The 17,789-nt window shown below is 32.4% G+C and overlaps 1 protein-coding gene across 1 annotated transcript; it reads left to right on the forward strand.

Moving 5' to 3' along the window:
• The first annotated feature begins 115 nt into the window (after positions 1–115).
• Positions 116–17,257, forward strand: LOC133194117 (serine/threonine-protein kinase OSR1-like). The gene is made up of 15 exons (XM_061330091.1): positions 116–232; positions 1,984–2,096; positions 2,340–2,448; positions 5,470–5,667; positions 6,493–6,602; positions 7,005–7,240; positions 7,714–7,762; positions 7,911–8,093; positions 8,429–8,449; positions 8,900–9,073; positions 9,184–9,236; positions 9,492–9,544; positions 11,722–11,790; positions 15,149–15,210; positions 15,468–17,257. The coding sequence occupies exons 1-15, from the start codon at positions 166–168 to the stop codon at positions 15,564–15,566; spliced, it is 1,596 nt and encodes a 531-aa protein (XP_061186075.1). The 5' UTR covers positions 116–165; the 3' UTR covers positions 15,567–17,257.
• The last annotated feature ends 532 nt before the right edge of the window (positions 17,258–17,789 follow it).

Here is a 17,789-nt window from a genome sequence, read left to right on the forward strand (position 1 = left end):
TTTTTGATAAGAATTATCATAAAATACAAATTATACTGTTCATATGGGAATAAATTGATAAGAACTGAATTTCTTAAAATAAACTCGGGATTGCTGTCCTCAAAATCCGTTTTTCGGTCAAGGTCGTTTTTCTGGCTGAGGCTGGTCAAAGTCTGGTGTACGACGATGGCCGAAGCGGAAAAAACTTCCTGGCCAAACAACCGAGATGCTTACGAACTGAAAGACGTCATAGGTAATAAATTTTGCTCATTTCATTTTCAGGGGTATTTGTTCAAAATGTTATTTTCGACTGTTTCAGAACTAAGGAAAGTCGAAATATTACGTTTGTACGAGAGCGTGCGTATGTCGGTCATGTTTAATGTGATGGATGTTTATCAGTTAAATAGGTCAGCAAATGTTAAGATATTTCTAAATAAAGTACATTTTAATTGATGAATAGGATTAATTTGTGTTTAAATGGTATTTCAAGAAAAACTTGGCTGGAGATAATTAATGGTTGTAATTTAGTATAGTTGCTGGAGCATATGCATGTTTTACGTGTGAAAAGGGTAATCGGCATATTGAAGTTCATTTACATCATATGAAATATTCATGAAGTAGTCATGAATGATAATGGATATGCATGTTTCATGATTACTTTGTTACAGTGTTATTTTATTTATGTTAAAATGATAGTTCCTAGAGATAAGTTTAACAATGGTCTAGGAACTCAGTACGTGTGTTTGCAGCACAGGCACTTGTTTCGTATGTTGAGTCATCCCATCCTTTTGTTACCACAAGGTGCCTAACTCAATGAATTTCAGACACCTCCACTTCAAACTTGTATTTGATTAATTTTCAATCATTAACATACTTTAACAAGGAAGAGTTTGCTTCAAGATATTTTTCTCTTTTCAAATAAATCTTTACAGATGTCATCATTGAACCTCTTTATTGTAAACCACTCATTTATTCCTCGAAAATTGTCTTCATGAATATTTTCAACAAATTTAGTCAGGTCAATCTGAATCATTTGGGAAGCTAGAAGGTCGTCTATAGAGTGTTTCCATTGTGGGATGAGTTTATAAGGGTCCAGTGTTCTGATTAAGTTGAGCTCTGCATTCTCCCTTGAAAATAATTGTTTCCTGGAGGTTTTAAAAAAAGTTTTGAATCTGTCCATTTTCAGACTCTTGGGTAAGGGCAAACAGACAATCTTTTGTTCGCAAATACTTTATCATTATAGCACAACCTTATCTTTAGTTTTCAATGTTTGCAATTTAAGCAAGATTTATTTCCCCTTGGTCCCCATATTGGAGGTCAACAAGCCCAAACTCCTTCATTATTTAACCAATTTAAATGTGATACTGGGCAATGACATGAAGATAACACCGTTTTTTTTTTTTTATGAATGTATGTTTAACAAAAGCTCTCTTTTATTCGTAAGAAATGTAGTATAACAATTTTTGCCCTTATATTTCAGTTTTGTCGTGCATATTTGGTTGCCCAAAGAGGAAAATTTACTTGTTTGACCTCGAAGATGGCGGTTAAGGGAAATAACTCGAAGGGAACAGTTACCTATAAAAGCTCAGAAAAAATCCTCCTAGCTACCTACCAGCTAGATTTTTTTTACCCAGAGTTGGGATGGGGCATTCAAACATTCTTTTAAAAATTACCTGGTCTGGTGAAATTATATATTTAAGATGCATGTACACATCTATGAAATTAAACAGCCATTTGATTCCCTGATCTTTCTTGACCAACAAAGTTTGACCTTGATATAAAGCATTGACTCTGAGGAATAACTCTCATAAACAAATGTTTGTGAACATGATCATAAAAAAATCATTCCTTAATTATATTCAGAAGTTATATCTCTCAAGACTCTTCATTAAAAAAACAGAGAGCTGATGAATTTTGCATTGACTCTTAAGTACAGTAAAGTGATAAACTGTAGATACATTTTCAAAATTTCACTGTTAAATGCTTTGTGATTTTCATTCATAGGTGCGGGAGCTACAGCAGTTGTCCAGGCGGCTGTCTGTAAACCAAGAAATGAAAAAGTGGCTATTAAAAGAATAAACCTGGAAAAATGCAACACCACAGTAGAGGAGCTTTTGGTTAGTTGTTCTTAATTTTCCCATAAAGAAGATCATTATTTACACGATGAAATGTTACCCAAAGCTTTTAAAGTTTTTCTTTAAAAACAGAAACACTCAAAATCTCTTACTGCCCGGTAGTTTACATAATTTTTCTCATGGTGCAATGTAGACATTGAGATTTGTTGCATGTTGCAGCGTAAATCTGTCATGAAAATATTAAAAAATGAAACTTTATTTCCTCAGTTTGCTGTTTGATTTCAGAAAGAGATTCAGGCTATGAGTCAGTGTAAACATGAGAATGTGGTGGGGTATTATACATCATTTGTGGTGAAGGAAGAACTCTGGGTGGTTATGAAGCTATGTGGTGGAGGTAAGTAATAATGAATCAAAAGTTACATACATACATGATACAGTACTGGTGTCCTCAGCTGCTAACACCACAGATGTCTTCAGCTGCTAGCACCATGGATGTCCTCAGATGCTAGCACAACAGATATCCTCAGCTGCTAGCACCACAGATATCCTCAGCTGCTAGCACCACAGATGTCCTCAGCTGCTAGCACTATGGATGTCGTCAGCTGCTAGCACCATGGATGTCCTCAGCTGCTAGAACCATGGATGTCCTCAGCTGCTAGCACCATAGATATCCTCAGCTGCTTGCATCATGGATGCCCTCAGATGTTAGCACCATGAATGTCTTCATCTGCTAGCACCAAGGACATCCTCAGCTGCTAGCACCATGGATGTCCTCAGATGCTATTGTTATACCCCCCACAAACGAAGTTTAGGGGGGGTAAATTGGAATCAGCATGTCCGTCTGTCTGTAGACCAGATTTTGTCCGGACCATTTCTTGGAAACTGTTGCAAGGATTTGTCTGAAAATTTGTACACTTATTATTCGCCATATGAAGGTGTGCACCTGGTATTTTCATCGTGATTGGATTATTTTTTTGTATTTAACAGGTGTTTTTTTCATTTTTATTATGTGGTTTTGTCCAGATCTGTTCCCAGAGACTATTGCATAGATTTGTATGAAAATTTGTACACTTATTATTTACCATATGAAGATGTGCACCTGGTATTTTCAACATTATTTGATAATTTTTCTGCATTTTACAGGTGTTTTTTTTTCATTTTTATTGACTTAGTCATTTGGGTTCATGTCTAAGGTTTGAGACATAGAATCTAGAACATCTGTACAAAAATGTGAACTACAGCTTAAAACTACTCATCAGAACTAAAAAAAAAATCACAAAATGTTAAAAACAGTTTTTACATTACTCAGCAGATAGTGTAAATCTATTTGTCCCTTTGGAGTAATGAGTGGACATGCATCCAGTTAAAGATTAATTAATGAGTTCAGTGTGGGAAGCTGTTAGGGCATCTCTGACCAAGCAGGTCTTATCTATATCTCCTGAGAATTGGGCAGAAAGAAATAAAGATCTCTGTTGTCTAAGCCTCTTAATTGTAATTTATGTCTGTCAAAATACATAGTTACTGAAACCAGCCTTTTATTTTTAAAATGAGTTTGATATAAAGGTATTAAGATCAGTTTGACTTTGTATAATTAATTATATTTTTTTTTCAACAATCAATTTGCAGAGTGTCATGTCTCACAAAGATGACAGATAGTTGCAAACTATTTTTTCAATGTAATAAAAAACATTGTAATTATTAGTATTGATGTTTTATTAGGCTGCACCTTAATTTCATTCATTAAAAAAAAATATAATGAGTAATTAAATTTTCACTCTAATAACTCGGATCTGTTCCCAGAGACTATTGCATAGATTTGTATGAAAATCTGTACACTTATTATTTACCATATGAAAATGTGCACCTGGTATTTTCAACATTATTTGATAATTTTTCTGCATTTTACAGGTGTTTTTGTTTTTTTTTCATTTTTATTGACTTAGTCATTTCGGGTTCATGTCTAAGGTTTGAGACATAGAATCTAGAACATCTGTACAAAAATGTGAACTACAGATTAAAACTACTCATCAGAACTAAAAAAAAATCACAAAATATTGAAAACAGTTTTTACATTACTCAGCAGATAGTGTAAATCTATTTGTCCCTTTGGAGTAATGAGTGGACATGCATCCAGTTAGAGATTAATTAATGAGTTCAGTGTGGGAAACTGTTAGGGCATCTCTGATCAAGCAGGTCTTATCTATATCTCCTGAGAATTGGGCAGAAAGAAATAAAGATCTCTGTTTTCTAAGCCTCTTAATTGTAATTTATGTCTGTCAAAATACATAGTTACTGAAACCAGCCTTTTATTTTTAAAATGAGTTTGATATAAAGGTATTAAGATCAGTTTGACTTTGTATAATTAATTATGATATTTTTTTTCAACAATCAATTTGCAGAGTGTCATGTCTCGCAAAGATGACAGATAGTTGCAAACTATTTTTTCAATGTAATAAAAAACATTGTAATTATTAGTATTGATGTTTTAATAGGCTGCACATTAGTGTCATTCATTAAAAAAAATATAATGAGTAATTAAATTTTCACTCTAAATGTTTAAGCAAATTGTGAACACCTCTCACATCTAGAAAACATTAGTGATTTGGTACCTTCTCTGAAAAACCCAGCGGGGGGTATTTGTCCCTTTTGGACAGTTCTAGTTAAATCTAGACCCTAAAAGGCATAGTAATCCAAGAATCAAAGGGGAACTTAAAGCCATATCAAGGTTTAATAGGGCACTCTCTAATGGGTCTTTGAAATATTAAACATTTACTTTATGTACTTTAATTATCATTATACTAAAAACTTTATGTATACATATAATTGAAAGGTAATTTAATTCATAAATCTGTTTTCGATACTCATTTTTGTAAAGAATAACAACACAATTAACACATTGACATGACAATTGTTGAAACAGGAAGTAAAGTTATATATTGTATTTACATTTAAATTTTTTAATCAAGAAATTAGATAGTTTATGCTAAAAAAGTAATAGACGTGAATCAAGATTTTGTGAAACACTGATGCCCCCACATGACAGCTCGAGGCCAAGGTAAATTTTTGTCATTTTCAAATGAAAGGTCAAATGCCAAGGTCAAGACAAAAATGTTATTACCCAAAGAAAGATCGTGTCACACGGAATACACATGTAAAGTATGAAAGTCCTAGCACTAACCATTCAGAAGACGTAGGCAATGTTAAAGTTTTGCTATCAAAAAGACAGACATTTGAAAAGATACACAGACAGATCAAAAACTAGATGTATATGCCCCCGAATCTTTAATTACGGAGGCATAGAAAGGGATAAAACAGTTATTTTAAAAAAGTACATAGTAAAATGGATGTGCATTAAATATGCGTTAAGAAAAAGTATTGCTGATACATGTATTAATTATTTGATGTTTACATGCAGGTTCAATGCTTGATATCATCAAAAGCAGAATGAAAGCTGGAATTTGTAAGAATGGGGTAATGGATGAGGCTTCTATTGCTACTGTCCTGAAAGAGGTGTTAAAGGGCTTAGAATACTTCCACAATAATGGACAGATACATCGAGACATCAAGGCAGGGAACGTTTTGCTGGGAGACGATGGGGCTGTATATATAGCAGGTATACAAGAAAATATGACAAGAGGTATTGATCAGTGATAAACAAATGTGATTTGGGCTTGGTTGATACAGAATTAATTTGTAGTTTGGAAGAGAATTTAAGAATAAATATATTGTTGCAGTTATCTTTCTTTGTAATATACATGTAAATTATTACATTTTGTACAAGTTAGAGACAAAAGATGTATCACCAGATCTGAGTGACCAGTGCTCTTAATGTTCATAAAATATTATAATTATAAATAGAGATAAACAATGTGTTATCATAGCCAGTGTTATTCTTGTGTTAAACAATAAAATGCTTTCTTTGGTTGTTAGTACGGGAATTAATGTCGCAGCTGTTGCAGAAAAAAATACATAACCCTCATAAGCGGGTTATGTGAATTTTTTCTGCAATAGCTGTGACATTAATTCTCTAATTACTAACAAAGAAAGAAAGACATTTTATTGTTTATATTTATATCTTTTGAAAAAAAAACATTAAGTAAATTAAATATGTTAAATATTATATCAAGATGTGTATGTCATTGTATGCATAATTGATGGAACAGCCGTTGCTTAAGAAATCTATGCAGGTGGCTTGCTTAGTGTTGTTTATGGACTGATTAGCGGCAATGGTTTTTAGAAGAAATAAAGGAAATAATATTCAGTGGATGTAAATATTAATTAATAATTACTGGATGGAGTGTAGATAAATTATGGACTATAGATTCCGAGTCCAACATTATATAGATTGATGTATTACTTTATAAAGCTCTTGACAGCATCAATTTATTTCCATATTTGGTCAATCTACAAGTTAACATTTTTATTCTTCCCTGGACAGATTTTGGTGTTAGTGCATGGCTCGCCACAGGTAAAGACATTACTAGGGACAGTGTCCGACACACCTTTGTTGGAACCCCATGTTGGATGGCACCAGAGGTCATGGAACAGGTCAGTATGAATATTCAAAAAGAAGATCAGTTTTATATATGTTAATCAGAAAAAAATCTCTTCAATGATTTGTTTAGAATTACAATTAAAAGACTTGTGTGCGAAACAACAGTGATTTTTGTAAGACTTCAGCATGCAGTGGTGATTTCTGAATTGGTTCTGTATTTACATTTAAACTTCACTGTGAATAATGAAACATTGGTCAATTTTTACAAAAAAGTTTAGTTCATTGATATTTTTTTTTTATAAATAAATTGAACAAATTTTATCCACTGAAATTAGGAGTTAAGAATATTTAAGCATGATTTAAGACAAAGTAAATCCACCATAATTTAAGCAACTAAATGATATTTTTTGCAAAAAAATAAATTTCAACTTTCATTTTCTCTTTTCCTGAGACAGGTGACAGGCTATGACTTCAAGGCTGACATCTGGAGTTTTGGGATTACAGCCATTGAACTGGCGACCGGTACTGCCCCGTACCATAAATATCCACCAATGAAAGTCCTGATGCTGACTTTACAGAACGAACCCCCAAATCTGGACACCAGTGCAGAGGACAAAGAACAGTACAAGGGTTACTCAAAAATATTCCGTAAAATGATAGCTGAATGTCTGCGAAAAGAACCGGAAAAAAGGTGCAGTACTTACAATTTTTCATTACTTTATTTGCAGAATTTTTTCTGCAGTGCGACATAATTGCTCTGATTTAGATAGTTCTTCCAAGAGAGAAGTGTTCATAAGCAATACAGTTGAACTTCAGTATCTCCAACAGCAATACCTCGAATATTGTGGATGTGTCCAAGCAAGTTGGAAGTCCCAACCACTTTTTCTTTATGTATTTTAACCTTGATGTCAAATCTTCAGATATCTCAAAAGTTTTTCCTTTGTCCCATTGAGTTTAAGATAAAGAGGTTTGACTGTATATTATAATAAATACATGTGAGATATTTTGGTTCCATCATGCTTCCTTCACACAGGGAACGTTTTGCTTCAGGATTTTTTTTAAAGAAGGATTTAAAGTTTGACATAGAAATACTTTTGAGCTTGTTTATATTCTAAATTGTAACTTCTCTTAAGATTTTGAGAAAATATTGTGTTTTTATTTCAGGCCAACAGCAAAACAGCTCCTGAAGCATGAGTTCTTTAAGAAAGCAAAGGTAAGGAAAACATTTATCATGATTGCTTTTTAGCAAAATTTATTTTTTGTGTTGCCAAGACTATCATTAATAATGCCATAATTAGATGGTTGCTAAAAATTCTGGTTAATACACTGTTCTTGGATCTGTGAGGGTTGGTTTTTAACAGGACAAACAGTACCTTGTTAAGTCTCTGTTGTCCGATGGTGTGGCTGTCAAACCCCAGAAGGTTAAGCGTGTCCCTGGGTCCAGTGGGAAGCTTCACAAGAATGAGGAGGGAGAATGGGAGTGGTCAGATGATGAGATGGTTCCAGATCAGGGACAGGATACACTAGTCGCCACCCCAACACAAGTAAGGATCTTAAATTTGTGTAAAAACTGAATGCTACTGAATAGATAGAATACACTGGTGGCCACTCCCACACAAGTAATGGTCTTAAGTTTGTGTAAAAAAAAAAAAAAAAAAGGAATGCTATTGAACAGATAGAATATGCTTTTTGCAACCCCCACACAAGAAACATTCTTAAGTTTGTGTAAAAAAAAAATGAATGCTACAGAATTGATACACAGGGTTTCTGTGATAGCAGAAGATGTTTTTAATACAGAAAGATATTTATATTCATTAAAAGTTAGATTTGCAAATATATATAAAGTATATATGTTAATGATACTTGCATTTATTTTCAGGAGACTAGGGAACCTGTGGAGGTAAGGATATGTTGTAGAATTTAGTGACTTCAGAATCGTCCATTTCTAGTAGTATTTTATTGTAAATCATTTCTGAAAAAATTACAAGGAAATTGAATTTGCTTCACTATTTTGTTTCACCATCTTATGTAATCATCTTCTTAATGGTGTATGCATCATATTTCCTTTTATCTGTTGAGCATTATCTTGAAAATTTGAATTCCATGCTATTAAATTTGCCTTTAAGAATAATTTTTAGTAGAATAGACTAAGTGTACTTACAGTGGACATTGTTTTTATTGAACATTCTAAAATGTTGTACATTATATCTTGGTGATAATGATTTAATGTCTTCTTCAAATCCAACCCATATTTAACCTTTTTATAAAAGGGAGGTAAATAAAAATTAAGTACTTTATAATGAATTGTTACAGTAATATTTACAATATTGATGACATTATAAATTTGTAGAATGCAGACACTACAGAAATTGAGCAGCCGGCTGGCAGTACCAGTAGTACTGCCACTGTAGTAGAGAGGACAGATAGCACCATCGCCACAGGAGCTGACAATACACCCTCGGAATCGACAGCTTTACTGGTCAACGAATCAGCAGACTCCACCCCGTCAGCTTCAGCAACTCAGGTATGAATGGACTTATAATTACTGATCATGATTTATAACAAAAGTAATTATGGTCATGAAAATAATACTATTGTTTTTTTTTTTCATATTCTTCTTTTTTATCCCTCAAGGTTTCGCAGGCTGAGGTTTCACAGGTGCCATTAAACCTAGTCCTGAGACTCAGGTGAGTGTTATTTTAAAAATATTATGTAGAAAGTTGTATCAAATTTGAAAAAGCCTAATATTGAGAAGCCAAAATGTATTCATCTGTTGAAATTTTTTTAGGTTAAAATTAATCAAAATTTTATTTGGTTGAAAAAGCAGAGAAAGACTTTATAAAGATAAACCAGATAGGAAGGAACTGTTAAGTTCCAGGTTAATTTTAAAAAAAAAAACTAAGCTATTTCCCATAAACAAGATGCTATTTTTGTTATTCCAGAAATGAAAAGAGAGAATTAAATGATATCAAATTTGAATTCACCATTGGGCAAGGTAAGAAAGAGAGAATGTAAAAATAGCAAATTTTATTTCACTGTTAGACAAGATACATGTACACTGTGTGAATAGAGAATTAAATTATATGAAAAATGATTTAAAAATCCCTTTTGGACAAAATAAGAACGATACTGTGGTCCCATCATTTTTTTTTTGTTAAGCACCAATTTTCATTGTACTAGTGGTTGAGTCACTCCACATAATTAGGCAATCAACAAACTCTAAATTTTAATAATGATAGAAGAGGAGAAGGTAGCTGTCTATTAATTTTACTAAATTGTACTTTTTGTTAAAACCACCAGATATGATCTCAATTAAAATTAATGAGTTTACAGTACAGTAAAACATGGTTATAGTAAAAATGCTTATAATGAATTCACATATTTCATGCAGGAAAGCGTAGTTTTAAAATGTATTATGAACTTGTAACATATAATAGATTATGTTTACAACAAATCAAAATTGTTTGTCCCGGCACTTTGCTATGAGCACATTTTATTAAATTTTTTATTGGTGTAACGGGGTTGTGTATAAATAAATAAGCACGTCTCTGTTCAGGGTTCAGGTCTATTTTATTGACACAGTGAGCAGTATATATTAACATAGCCCTGAAATATAATAAAACAACAATATTATATCACATCAAATCAATCCTATTAATGCATCATTTATACATACATCTAGCTCACATAGGTAACATATTGATAATCATATATTGACTCTCAATTAAGGAAGATAACTCTTACAACTGATTCATAGTCATTACATATTTTCTCCCATATATAGGCATAAAAAAATATTACTAATTAAAACAAATAGTTCCTCACCATTCTGTGGGAAAAGGCTTTACCACATGAATGTATGATGTCATAAACATGTATATGGACTCTGTAATTTAATACAGTATACATTAAAATATATATTCCATTAAAATAAAAATCATCTGTTCACTTTGAAGAAAGTAACCAAATAGCTGGATCATAAAATATATAGTGTAACTTGAACATAACAATTTACACTTTCAATATATAACTTACATTACTGATCTTCAAAATCAATAATTCCAATCATAAAAATAAATATCTTTCTCTCATGGTCATTCATTCCATTAATATAAAGTGTAAATGGGATTTATTATAATTGCATATTTACAGACTGGACATGTTAATTAACTATTAACAATAAAGAAAAGTTAGTACTAACCAAAAAGTGGAAAACTCAGTCTCCAAGTCAAAGTCATGAGAGAGTCCATAAAATGAAGTCTTGGGCCAAATAAAAAAATATGTGTGGTTCCGGTTACTCGACCTTCCCTATTTTATACCCCCGACCCTAAACTTTTTTTCTGCAATTTTCATATTTTTTCCGGAATTTTCCCCGATTTCCATCAATGGCAGTTTCAGCAATGACGGCCTCCTTGCAAAACATAGTTTAATAGTGTTAAATCCAAAGCAAACTAGCATGTAGGTGTCCCCTACCAATATTGACTATATTATCATACCACATCTAAATGCCATTTGCAAAGCAGTGATAGGTATTATTTCTAAAGAAAAAATTAAGAAAATCATTTTGTTAAAAAAAAAATTTCCCTACCTACCTACCCTAATTTTTATGGAGGTGTAACCGGAACCAGACATATTTTTTTGTTTGGCCTTGGCAATCTCTCAACAAGACAAAGAATGAATATTTTGGTGGTAAAACCAATGACCAAAAGAATAAAACCAATAAGATCCAACTTCTTAAACAAACTACCAATGAAAACCAATAAAACACCAAAACCCTTGACCTGCCCTAAGGTAACTAATTATCTATATACAGGTGTACAAGTTTACAGGTAGGGCTAGGGAAATAAAGGGGTGGATCCAACATTTTATGTTTATCTTTTATGGTAGTTTAATTTATTTACATTAAATTTAGAACATTTATTTATTAAATATATTCCACACTACTACATTGGCATAAATTAATTCTATGAAAGAAATATATGAAATGATGTAGTTACATACATTCATGTAAGTACTGTACAGAATATGCTCAAGAAAATTTTTTTTTTTGTATAACTATTTAGTAAAAGAGCAAGCATGAAGAAATACATCTATTCTCTTTAATTCATGAAAAGATGTTCACCAACTCTTTGCTAAAATTCCAATTTTTTGAATGTTAAATATTCTTAACAGACACAGCTGACAGTGTCTCCAGAGAAATGGTGGAGGCAGGGCTAGTTAATGGAAAGGACATGATTGTTGGTAAGCTGGAAATTAAATTATCTCTAAAAATAAAATTAAATTCATATCTTATATTTACATTATTTTTCTGATGACTTGCCACATATTTTTGTCATTCAAGATCATTTTTGAAAAAAGCACCATTTTTTGAGTTCATTTACATCACAATGGAAATATTCTTACTCATCCCACGGTAGTTCATGAGAACATGAACTTTTTTCCAATTTGCAAAGAATCTTAAGGAAAAATATTTGGAAATGTGAATATAGTGTAATGAGGCAGTGCATTGGCTGCAAACTTACAACAATGAAGATTATAAGGAAAATGTATCGGCCTTCAATTATAGAAATATCTATCTTAGATGTACAGTACATATTTTCTTTATGGGAAATCATATTTTATATGGAAGACTAGACTTTGACCCCTGCGTGCACGGATTGACATTGTTATGAATGAATCCATGTGCATATCGGACATTTACAAAATAGATACATCGATACATTCATATTGTAAGGTATTTTTTAAATAAACAATGAATGTGAATATAATTCTGTTTTTTTTTTTTTTATGCCCCCGGATCGAAAGATCCCGGGGGTATATTGTTTTTGTCCTGTCTGTCTGTTTGTCTGTTTGTCCGTTTGTCTGTTTGTTTGTCTGTTTGTCTGTCTGTCTGTTGTCAACTTTAACCTTGCCCATAACTTTTGATTGGTTGGAGCTATGACTTTCATATTTCACATGTGTATTCCTTGTGAGAAGACCTTTCTTTGGGTACCATCATATTTGACCTTTTGACCTTGACCTTGGAGTTTGACCCACTTTTGCAAAATTTTATGAGACTTTAACCTTGGCCATAACTTCTGAACAGTTGGTGCTTGGGGTTTCAAACTTCACATGTGTATTCTTTGTGACAAGGCCTTCCTTTGGATACCAACAACTTTGACCTTTTGACCTTGACCTTGGAGTTTGACCTACTTTTGAAAAACTTAAACCTTGGCCATAACTTTTGAACAGTTGGTGCTTAGGGTTTCAAACTTCACGTGTGTATTCCTTGCGACAAGACCTTCCTTTGGATATCAATCACTTTGACCCTTTGACCTTGACCTAGGAGTTTGACCTACTTTTGAAAAACTTCAACCTTGGCCATAACTTTTGAATGGTTGATGCTAAGGCTTTCATATTTCACACATGTAATCCTTGTGACAAGACCTTCCTTTGGATACCAACCACTTTGACCCTTTGACCTTGACCTAGGAGTTTGACTTACTTTTGAAAAACTTTAACCTTGGCCATAACTTTTGAATGGTTGATGCTAGGGCTTTCATACTTCACATATGTAATCCTTGTGACAAGATCTTCCTTTGGATACCAACCACTTTGACCCTTTGACCTTGACCTAGGAGTTTGACCTACTTTTGAAAAACTTTAACCTTGGCCATAACTTTTGAATGGTTGACGCTAGGGCTTTCATACTTCACATATGTAATCCTTGTGACAAGATCTTCCTTTGGATACCAACCACTTTGACCTTGACCTTGACGTTTGACTTTTATTTAAAAAACTTTAACCTTGGCCATAACTTTTGAACAGTTGTATCTAGGTCTTTCAAATTTCACTGGTGTATTCCTGGAGACAAGACCTTTCTTTGGGTATCAACATTTTTTATCTTTTGGCCAGGATTTTGACTTGCATTTGAGAAACTTTAACCTTCGCCATAAGCTGCCATACGGGGGCATCAGTGTTTCACAAACACATCTTGTTGTTTTTTGTTGTTTTTTTTGGTGTTTGTTTCGTTTTGTTTTTGTTTTTTTTTAAATTGTTGCATAACGGCGTAGCGCAGAATGGGTTTGACCACCAGTTAGCTATAGATCAAGTCTTGAGTTCGAATCACGCCGGAGCTTACATAAATTTCACCCTTCCAAACAAATTTAATAAAAGAAATTATGGATGTTCATTGAAAATATGACAACAGCAAAGACTTTAGCACACTGTTGATACATATCAAGCAAAGTAATGAAAATGAAGAAATGTGCTAAGCTGGTATTTTTACACAATCAGTTATTAAAGTAAAGGTGTAAAAAATTTTGTAACAATTTTGACACTGCAGGTCTCAACTTGTTCAAAATATGACCTCAACAATAAAAGAGTTAAGCATGGCTAATACATATACATGTACTTTATATATACACAGGTAAAAGACAGGTATATAATCTGTAAAAGACTGTCTGTTTTGATAAAAATTAATGTAATATCCTTGAATTAGTACATAGAAAAAGTAATTAAAAAAAAGAAGCTTAATTGAGAAAAAATAAAAACAAATTTGTAATCTTCAAGTACCAATGATGTTTAAAATATATAAAACTAAAGACAGTATTCTTCCGATTTATCGGTATTAAAGGCCAAACATTCGAGTCTATAATTTTTATATAGTAGTTATTATTGTAATTTTTGGCGGAAAAAGAATGCCTACTTCACTAAGATGTGATTCTAACTGGAGTTGTAACACACACCCCCCCCCCCTTCAGTTCCCCTCAAAAAAGGATAAAAGAGGAGGGATAAAATAAATCGGGTAGTTACATTAATGTTGCTCCTACGATCATGAGCTTTTTGCCTCCGTTGAGATGGCCAGAGATGTAAATAACATATAATAAATGTGTCTCCGAGATGGCGAATGATTACCCACGTGGCCACAATATCACAAACTCAGATATGATTACGATAATACATAAAAACATAGGCTCAGAAGCAAATTGAAAGTGGGATGGCTATTTGAAAGTTAGGGGGGGGGTTAAACCAACGAAAAAAGGTAAGCCCCAATTTTCAATGCCTATATTATGAAAAGGGGGGCTAAGCCCCCCTAGCCCCCCCCCCTGGTTCCGACCCCTATGACAAATACGTGTAAATTTTCATTGGAAATTTGCTGTATATTCTGTTCATATATATTACTGATTTCTTATTAGAGAAATTATACAATAACAAATATACATCTACTTAGTATTTATTTTTGTCTTCTCTGATTTGAACACAATCTCGACCAACGGCTCATACATTTGTGTATGAGAGAGAAACGAACGACAACTCTGCAAGGGAGATTGATTTAGCGTGAATGTAATGCGCACGCGCAAGATTGTAAAATCCAAAAAATCCAGATGATTTCCGGAATTTTTTGAGGAATTTTCGTTGATTATTAATTAGCAAAGCTTAATTGAGAAAAAATAAAAACAAATTGGTAATCTTCAAGTACCAATGATGTTTAAAATATATCAAACAAAAGACAGTACTCTTCCGATTTATCGGTATTAAAAGCCAAAAATTCGAGTCTATTATTTTAATATAGTAGTATAGATGTTAATTAAAACTGTCTGAATTTTATACTTTGTAGTTGCTGCCAATCTACAGAAACTTCAGGACTGTCCAGAGCTCAAGAATGTTACATTTGCTTTAGTAAGTAATCAACACACTCTTTTAGTCGTGACCTTCCCTAATGTTACGTCCCTTCTTTCTTCATTGTTGAAAGTAATAATGTGCTCCCAAAGCAGAGAAGTCTGGGGGTAGTGGTAGTTGTGAAACTTAAAAGTCATCACAGCAAAACACAATTAAATGTATCAGACCAAGTTTTAGTGGTCAGTCCATATCTAATTGATAAGAAATTGTAAAGAACAAACCATTTTAATTCATTTAATTTTTTTTTCTCTGACCAGAATTCAGGCTGTAGTCCTAATGAGGCTCCCTGTGACAAGACTTTGATCGGATTTGCACAATTATCAATTAACGATGGATCTGTTGCACCCTTACAATAATCCTGGTCAACCAGAAGCTTCTGTGATACTCTATAATCATGCACAGTGCCAAGAGGGGAAAAGATTTTGACTGAGGAATAAAACTAATGGAATAAATTTAATGTGACATCAGTTGCATAGGGCAGTTAATGATAGCATTTTATGTCTGCGTTTCTTTGTATTATTTCATTATTCTAAGCTGTATCACAAGGAGACATGTTACAAGTTTATAAATCTCTTTAAGAGTCTCAACCAAATTTTGCGAAGTACTTGAAACAAAGTATAAAGGTTTTTTAACTACGCCAAAGGGATATTTTCCCAATATTAGAAGTTAAATTTAATTTCAACTTAGCGGTATTTATAACGAAGGAACTTTTTTGATCAAAGCAATAAGTTTTTTTTCTGAGCTTTATATTTTTGGTTTCCTTTTATTATGATTTTTTTTTTTAAATTTATTCTTTTATTTTTCTCTTTTGCATTTTTCATGTGTTTAGAATTTGTTTTCTTAAATATCTTTTAATATTTTTTTTCTTTATAAGGTAAATAATTACTGCTCAAAATTCACAGTGACATGTATTTCTAACTTGAATGACGATCTCCAATGTTTGATAACACTAGCCAAGCAGTTAAAGACACATTTACAACAAAGTGAATATAAGGCCCAGATATTGTATGTGTTCATTGAAATACTGGTGCTTTTAACTTATGATTATGACTTGGACATTTTATAAATGGTTGTCAAGTGTTCAATTCCCGATTTTAGGCAAAAGAATTAAATGTTAATTTTCCTTTTTAGAAAAAGAAAACCTTGATTGAAATGCTTGAATTTTTTTAAGTTTCATACAGAAAAAGTCTTCCTTGATTTCAGCTGATGCTTTTCTTTGCTGTTAATATTTGTGTAAGAAAAGATACTAGAATGTTTTATTTGGCCGTAGTATTGAGTCAGTCATGTTTATACCATGGTGTTCATTGTAAATTGAGTATTTTCTTGGTTAGGCATTACATGTAATAATAATTCTTGAATAAACATCGCTGAAAAATAGAATGAACCTAGAAACTGAAAAAAAAATATTAAAGAAATCACTATATTGATATAGAAAAAAAATATATTGGCTTAGTATGCTTTTGTTTATGAATTTGTGTAAAATCTGTTAAGAAATCAACTTAGCTTGTTATTATGCTATTGTTAGTCACTGGTTTGTTGAATAAGAGCAGACAGCTAATATCATACAGTGTATATTCTTGTGTTTCGGTGATTGATAATCTTGTTAAATATATAATACTCTAGATTTTGTATGAACGCTACATGTGTTAAGCTTACATATTCCATGCTATGAACAAAGTTTTGTTCCAAAGATCAGAAATTGATATCTGTTAATAGGAGCTTCTATGAAATAGTCTTTAAAGATTGTTCAGGCAGTTATATCCAGCAAAAAAATGCACTCAAATATTGCTCAAGAAATTTCAAGGTAATCTCTCTTTTCATTCAAAAGGAGATGTTTGTTTCACTTTACAATGTAAGGTGGTGTACTTACTTGCCTAAGAAATAATAGTAATGTGTTATATCTTACAGGTTTAAAAATTGAGATAATGTATTAATTCATAATGCTTAAAAAATTGCAGAAAAGATGTTTTAATAATTGAAATTTGCAAACTTCATTTTATTAACATCTTTCAATAATGAAGAATAAACTTCTTTTGTTTTATTTTGACTTTCCCTTTTGTTGTAATTTTATAGACAACACTGAGAACAAGCTAGGGTTGACCCAAAAAGTTGAAGACAGGTTAAAAAATTCAGTTTCTCTTTGCTAACATAACTTCCTTTTCTTGTTGTACACATGTAGATATAGTAAAGGGCAACCTCTAATGATCATGGATTTCAAGTTTCATAAGAATAACACTTTTAAAAAAAGAAAGTAATATAAAAATTTTAAAAAGTGTAATAGTGAAGGACAGCGCACAAAAGCAATCATAATTTACTTCACTTTGAACATATCATGATTGTTCTCTTTCAAAAACTGGCCTTCGTAGGCAACTTCACTTTTAAACGGTTGGTGCTTTGCCTTTCATGCTTCACTTGTAATTCTTGTGACAAGATCTTTCTTTGGATACCAACAACTTTGCATGACCCTACTTTTGGAAAACTTTTACCTTGGACATAACTTTTGAATATTTGGTGTTAAGGCGGCTTTCATTCTTCACGTGTATTACTTGTGACAAGACCTTTCGATACCAACTATTATA

Source organism: Saccostrea echinata, unplaced genomic scaffold (genome assembly GCF_033153115.1).
Source record: "Saccostrea echinata isolate AGI-Se365-2 ecotype Australia unplaced genomic scaffold, CSIRO_AGI_Sech_v1 ptg000028l, whole genome shotgun sequence".
NCBI classification, from domain to species: domain Eukaryota; kingdom Metazoa; phylum Mollusca; class Bivalvia; order Ostreida; family Ostreidae; genus Saccostrea; species Saccostrea echinata.